We start from the raw sequence: 7,257 nt of genomic DNA on the forward strand, positions 1-7,257 counted from the left end.
CGTTCCGGGCGGCCATGGACGACTCCATGAGCGGGGCCACCGCCGTCGCGGCGCTCGTGGCCAGCGGCGCACTCCACGGGGCTCGGGACGTCCGCGGCGGCGCGGGCTGTGGACTGAGAGGCAGGGCTCAGGACGTCCGCGGCGGCGCAGGCTGTGGACCGAGAGGCAGGGCTCGGGACGTCCGCGGAGGCGCGGGCTGTGGACCAAGAGGCAGGGCCCGTGATGCATTCCGTTCGAGGGGCTGGTCGGGTTGTTGCTTTGGATTCGGTACGATCCCCATCTCTCTCTCTCTCTCTCTCTCTCTCTCTCTCTCCGAGACTCAACCAGGCACTCACTCGCTCACTCTGTTTGTGCGCGCGCGTGTGCGCAGTTTCACATCCCTGAACCCCTAGGACTTAGTTCTGAAATATTCAGATGCTCATGTACTGTTCTAACTTGTCATCTTTGTTACTCATGGCTTGGTTCTGCATAATTGGTAGGAGCAGCAAATGTGCTCATGTAAGCTCATTAGCTTGATTAGGTAAAATTGTTATGATTTTGTTTCATATATGAATAGCTAAATGCAGAGTGTTTTCGTATAGTTCATATCATTCTAGATTTTGGACAAAGTACATGCCTATTTTCCTTTCTTCGGGTAGTAAAGCCAGGTTGATTTCTAGACCCATGAAGATCTATGATCTTAGATGAAGCCTTCAGACTTTTAATTGTGTGTTGGCTTTGTCCCTTCTGCGCCACAGCGATGGCGCTCCTCCTCCTCCTCATGGCCACGGGTGCAGCAGTAAGAATGCCCATCTCAAGGTGCTAGAAGGTGCCGAAGAAAGGTTGCAGCTCGTCAAAGCTGACCTGCTGGACTATCACAGCGTAGCGTCGGCGATTGCCGGCTGTGATGGCGTCTTCCATGTCGCCTGCCCTGTCCCCTCCGGCCGATCAACCGACCACGAGGTGAATTGTCAAGAACTGTCTCACAGAGTTAATTTCTAGAAATAAGTATCTTTTTTGATGATGTATTCTTGCTGCTTTGTAGGCAGAGATCATAGCTCCTGCTGTAACAGGCACACTGAACATGCTGAAGGCCTGCCATGAGGCGAAAGTTAAGCGAGTAGTCATGGTGTCTTCAGGTGCTGCAGTGGTCGCTAATCCTAACTGGCCCAAGGGCAAAGCCTGTGACGAAGAGATCTGGTCAGACGAGGGCTACTGCAGAAAGAATGGGGTAAGTAACCCAACACCTGTACGGCTGTATGACTGCTTAGCACTTTAGCCTACGTGGTCTATTACATTACACAGGCTCCTACTCAATGTTTCACTTGGAATGTATAGGATTTAGAGTTGATTTTAAGGACGACATTTGCCGCTGTTTTAGATCAAACTTTTTTATTCGAGAGAAACCAGCAAGCTCAATGTAGGACACAAGTGTATAGCTGCAAAAACACTGCAAAAATCCCGTTAAGCTCACATGCCTATTACAACACCAAATCCCAGCATGAGAACACATGTCCAAAAAGAATCTTATCTGGTCATTGACTTGCTTGCTCGCCTTGATCACCCTAGATCTGCATCATTTAGCGAGGTTTGGTACACCTTGTGCTGATCATCAGAGTCTAAAGTCCATTTGAACACTGACTGTCTTTTCCGGTTAAATATTTCATTGATGGAACTCCTTTTTATGTCTTGAGCCCACCCTATTCTTTGTGTCGGTGGGATACTATTGATCTGAGCCATGCATACATGTCTCATCGGCAGTTCACGATTTGAACTAGACCCTTGAAATTACTTCTTATTAACAAAACTTATGGCCAAGAAGGCGCAAAAGTTGCAAAGCAAACCAGCCAAAACCAGTTAGAATTTTTTTTACAAGGTCTAGGCTAGCCAAGACCTATAAACTAACCAAGTAGGAAGAATGCCAAAACAAAAAAAGCAAAACAGAGCAAAACCCCACTGGTAGTTGGCATTGACTGAAATTTTAGTTTTGACTCATAGGTTGGCTCTTACTCAAAACAGGCAAAAAATTGGTTTTGACTCAAAGTCACTTTTTATTAATGCACTCTGTTACTATTTTTCGCTCTGTTTTCGAAGAGATAGAATTTGCTAAACCATGGTTCAGCTTGTCCATGTCTCTAGACCACACAAGAGAGGATTTTCCAAAAGGGAAGCATCATCAACAGTTTGATTTCAGCTTTCAGTTAATGCAAAATTCTTCCGCTAACCACACAAGATATTGCTCCTGTCTTGTTATTCTTATAGAAGATAATTGTTTTTTCTGGATCACCCATTCAAATAACAAAACAAACATGTGTTGTTATTTGGCAGGATTGGTATTACCTTTCCAAAACACTAGCGGAGCGCGAGGCTTTTGCTTATGCAGCAAAAACTGGGTTGGACATTGTAACTATTTGCCCATCATTGGTAATTGGACCCTTGATGCAGTCTACAGTAAATTCGAGCAGTAAAGTTCTCCTTAATTATTTGAAAGGTGGGTGTGTTATGTTAGACTTCTCTTTGTTTTCATTATATAAAATTATGGACATCAAAAAGGATCTCTGCACTTGGTTTCACGTTTCCAACTGAACAAAAGATACTATATAATCACAAAACAACCTGCATATCACTAAAATGAAGGCTATTCACGCTCCTTCTCTCTTTTTCTCTCTTCCACGGATCCTCTATTTTTTTTCTTCGACGGGTCCTCTCTTCCTCACAAACCCTCCTCATGTACAATATATATTCTGTAAATTTGGCTGTACCAATATTTAGGTATATGCTCATAACAAAGGGGTTGGAGTGGTGCCCTGGGGTGACAGCCGACAGTGGAGAAAGATGTGAGCGCCCACCTCTTCGAACTATGGTTATACTTATATACGCAGGTTCCTGTTGTAGCACTTGAACTAAGGTACTTCTAGCAATGTTTTGGTCTATTTGGTGATTTTTGTACTCATGAATCGTGAATGGCATTACAAAGATGGAGCTTTTCGAATATTTTCAAACCTCCAAGAGAATCAGATTTCAGTTTAGTATTACAAGGATAGGAATGATAAATGCATTAGTACTGTTGGGCTTTCTTAAATGTTGTTGGGTTTTCTTAAATGTTGTTTGGGGTTCGGTGGTGGTAGCGAAAAAACACGATATATTTTAATTTTATGTTCCTCTTAACACAGGAAAACTAGGAGAGATGGTGCAAACTGATGGCCAAAGTTGTGGTGCTTTGCAAGGTAACACATATGTCCCTGGCCTATCTTTATGTATCATGATGTTTCTATTTGTATACAAATGCAGTAATGCTTATTACAAAGCCAGTGCCCTTTTTAGGCAACCAAATCAAATGATCTTGTGTATCATGGTTTTTTTCCAACAAAGCATCCTAGATCAAATAGTTGTGTGAATAAGCGAATGATACAAGTATTAAGCTTTACAGATCTGTTCAAGCGTGTACCTTTTCTTTTACATTTGCTTGCTCCTTTTGTCATTTGAAACTGGCAGTGAACATGTAAAGTAATTCAAAAGGGACAATTCTTCTGATTTGTATATCTATCTCAGCCCTTGCTTGAAAACCTAAAAATTGACTTGCATCCTTATCAGACGACACTTTCTCTTCCTTATTTCATAGAACAAAGCAATTGAAATTGGATATAGAACAAGTCAAACAAATGCACTTCATATATAGTCTAGGGTGATTAGAATCTTACCAATCCTAACGGAAATGACTAATAGGTTTATTCATCCAGACCCACATTTAAGACCATAGGGAAGATATTTGATATTCATAATCTGCATGTCTTACAGATTCACTTAAAATATTCAAAGTGCAAAGTACCTAGGAGTTGGTATCTTCTTGTAGCTTCATGTGCTCATATCAATGTTGGATTTTTTTTCAATTTTTAGGTACCTAATATGGCTAAATGCGTAATGAAAAGGTCTGTCTTCCTAGCCTCCTAGATCCAAGAGTTGCACGAATAAGCGAAGGATATTTGTTTCAAAGCCTCTGTTACGAGTGAAAAATGTGGCAATGGAAGTAAGGAGTCACAGCTTACTTCTATTCGGATTCCATCTCTACTAGGACAATCCTGATATCCTTATCATCATTTATATTCAATTCCTTGGAGATTCATAAAGAAGGCATGTGCAAAATATCTGAATCTGGAACAGATCTACACTTGAGGTTTTTTATTGCATTTTCTGTATCTTATTCTTTTGTATGAATGCATCCATAATTTCGGTTTAAAATTTGTTTGGATGGTTCAGAATCTTCAGATGGCATGGATGAGACATAATTTGTTGTATTCGGATATTTTTCATGGTTACAAGTTAGGAAATTTTGGTTCTATTGCCAGAGCATACTTTATCTTTCCATTTCCATCAATCCATCTTGATGTGTGATCGGGTCGCTGTGTGATGTTGTTAGCTATTGATATGGTGTCTGTTTACATCTGTTCATAAGTACACTCTTTGACTATTGTTTATTTGAGACATATAGCAAGCACAAGAAAAATCTGCGTGTGAATTCCTAGATAGCTTTTGATATTTTGGTCCTCTGGCCTTGTTCACACATAGTGACTAACAGCCTTGGAAAATTGGATGGTCCTTGTGTCGGTACTTTACCAGATTATCGCAGATAAATTGCAAGAACCGGAAATATGTAGCTCCAGAATTAGGGAACTAGAAATAACTGATTATTTTCGCCAGAAAATAGCTAGGTTTTTATAGACCTTCATTATTATATACTTTTGCATTTGTTGCATTCTTTCTTTCAAGTTGTTTCATTATTTTTCCATGTTATCATTAGGATGCCCAGTGTATTTCTGTTCATATGTACATGCATTGTGTATGGTTTATTTGTCCTATCTGCCAGTGTCTAAGCGTGACAAGCAGCAAAGAGGGAGGGGGTATTTCAAATACAAAGCAAAATGTGCACAAAATAGATGCGCCTCACACTGTCATAGTATAGACTGGAACAAAATACACATTGTATATATATAATTACTACTATTATCCAGTGCTCATGATTTATGTTCACATAGATACATGGTAACAACAACATACCTGGTATTATGGACAATGACTACTCCATTGCCACAACTGTAGAATACACCAGACTGGCCAAAAGTGCTCCACTGCCTCAACTGTAGAATACACCGGACTGGCCAAAAGTTGTCCATAGCCACAACTATAGAACACACTGGATCGACCAAAAGATGCCTACATATGACCAATAACTACAGATATGCTCTCCTGGACCATGGTTTGTTGTTTAACCACTGTTACCTGACCAAAAATTCAAAAACCACTGTCACCTCTTTTCTGAATCAGAAGATGGCTGACTCTCTGATATACTACTAGAAAAAAGCATAGCCCAAAAAGCATGAATGAATGATGGATCTGAACATGTACTTCATTAGTGATGTGCATAGCACAAAAAATATGGATGGCAATACATGGCTGACGGAAATGGTAACTTCAAAAATTACACGACAACCAAAACTTTATGCAAGTCTATGAAGAAAATCATTGTATCATTTTTCTTTAATTAATTTCGAAACATACCTTCCTCTTGCAGCAGTCTTGCTCATTCGGCCCTTCAACAGCAGTTCACCGATTAGTTTATCAGTCGGCGGCAGCAGCAGTGGTCTTCAGCACGGTAGCAGGCAACACGAGCGGAGAAGGTAGTGAGAGAAGGAGAAGAAGCAGCAGAAACTAGCAGACACCCCGCACCCGTTGTGGCGGCCTGGAGGGGCGGCGAGAGTTGGCAAGGCAGGCGGCCAATGGTTGGCAGTAGTGAGAAGCGAGTGAAAGACCTGGTTGACTTGGGGAAAGGAGGAGAACAGAGGACTGGTCGATTTAGGGAAAGAAGAGCAGATAAGGTTTGGTAGATTTGGGGGAAAGGAGGAGGAGAGACGAGCGTGCGTGACAGCAGGTAGTCGGTGTATTGGGCTTGGATATATTTGAGCTGGGCCAAATGCTTATAGTGTACTTAATTATCCTTTTCAATTATGAAATGGTGGGTCGTGGCACCCATTTTAATTTTGCATGTTCTGTTAGGTTGCCTTCTGTATGCCAGTTAGTATTCAGTTTTCTTTTCTTTTGTTTGTTTGTATTTCTTAAAAGCTAATGTTGTTGCCCAGTTTTTTTAACCTTTTCTTTTTGCTGGGAGAAAGATGATGCTCTTTCTTAGAAAATTACTTATTAGATGGAACGGTAGTCACCTTGCAAAGTTCTTCCACCAAATGTTTTTGTGTGTGCAACTTATGATCGGTTTTTCTATTCATTTATTCTACAGTTTTATTCTGCAGAAACGACATGGCAGACAAGAAAAGCAAAAAGTTTAATTTTGGGGATGGCGAAAGACTACATATCTTAGTTACCACAAGTTTGGTGATCAAAGCAACCTACATGATGCATCTCTGCGTATGTAGCTTTGCATACCAGAAGTTGGGTGATCAAAGCAGTTTACATGATGCATCTCCGCCTAAGTAGGTTTGCTTAGCATAAACTGATCTCACTACTTTCTTTAGCCTATGAACCTACCAGCAATGTAATATATAGTGCTACATATGATCAATTTCTTATACTTAAAGAATACCGGTCTCTAAATATTCCAACTTCCATGGTTTGAAAGCTTGGTTTGCTCCCGCTCTTCGCGCCACCGGTGCAACGGGTCATCTTGACCCAGATTATGATATGCTCAAGGTCAGGCTTGCAAACAGTGATCTACACACCAATTGTCGCATCATGCTAGGAACCGACAAGAGCCACCTTAACAACTAACTCGTCTGTGTTCCGCCGCCTTGCAAAAATTCATGAAGGAGACATCTGTGCCTTTCGTTTCAAGGTCACCATAAATTCTCATCGTGCATTGCCTTTAGATGAATCATTGACAGCAACAGAAGTCGTGTCTAAATATCATTTAGCATTCTAAGGACACCTTCCTTTGTAATAGGGTGAAACCTTCCTTTGTTTTTGAATATATTGCTCAAAAAGCTGCCAAAGCCAAGAGTCACCCCTTAAGCTTTAGCTGATCCAGTTTATAAGGGAAACCGGATCAAAAACCTAAACAAGTTGACCCTGTTTATGAGGGAAACCGGGCAGAAAACCATACAAGTAACAAGGTTACAGAAGATGAGAAAACAATTGCCACCTAGGAGAGGGCATGACCTAGCTAGCAGGCAAAAAGACCAACACCACGAGAGACACAAGTAGATGTGGGGTTTTGTTCAGGGATCACAATACCAAGACTCTGCAAACAACCTAACGCACCGCACCTGTTTC

At 41.3% G+C, this 7,257-nt stretch overlaps 1 protein-coding gene across 1 annotated transcript; it reads left to right on the forward strand.

The window, feature by feature from the left end:
• Positions 1 to 14: 14 nt before the first annotated feature.
• Positions 15 to 6,015, forward strand: LOC119300141 (phenylacetaldehyde reductase-like). The gene is made up of 7 exons (XM_037577196.1): positions 15 to 150; positions 480 to 498; positions 738 to 942; positions 1,025 to 1,210; positions 2,308 to 2,470; positions 3,153 to 3,206; positions 5,549 to 6,015. The coding sequence occupies exons 1-7, from the start codon at positions 15 to 17 to the stop codon at positions 5,656 to 5,658; spliced, it is 873 nt and encodes a 290-aa protein (XP_037433093.1). The 3' UTR covers positions 5,659 to 6,015.
• The last annotated feature ends 1,242 nt before the right edge of the window (positions 6,016 to 7,257 follow it).

The sequence above is a fragment of the Triticum dicoccoides genome, chromosome 5A, assembly GCF_002162155.2.
Source record: "Triticum dicoccoides isolate Atlit2015 ecotype Zavitan chromosome 5A, WEW_v2.0, whole genome shotgun sequence".
Taxonomy (NCBI): domain Eukaryota; kingdom Viridiplantae; phylum Streptophyta; class Magnoliopsida; order Poales; family Poaceae; genus Triticum; species Triticum dicoccoides.

Bases quoted from the DNA above. Each gene is read 5' to 3' on its own strand.
- LOC119300141 (XM_037577196.1), top strand. From the start codon at position 15: ATGGACGACTCCATGAGCGGGGCCACCGCCGTCGCGGCGCTCGTGGCC. The intron at 2,471-3,152 runs GTGGGTGTGTTA...CTCTTAACACAG, and splicing joins TCTCCTTAATTATTTGAAAG to GAAAACTAGGAGAGATGGTG. The intron at 3,207-5,548 runs GTAACACATATG...TTCCTCTTGCAG, and splicing joins AAGTTGTGGTGCTTTGCAAG to CAGTCTTGCTCATTCGGCCC.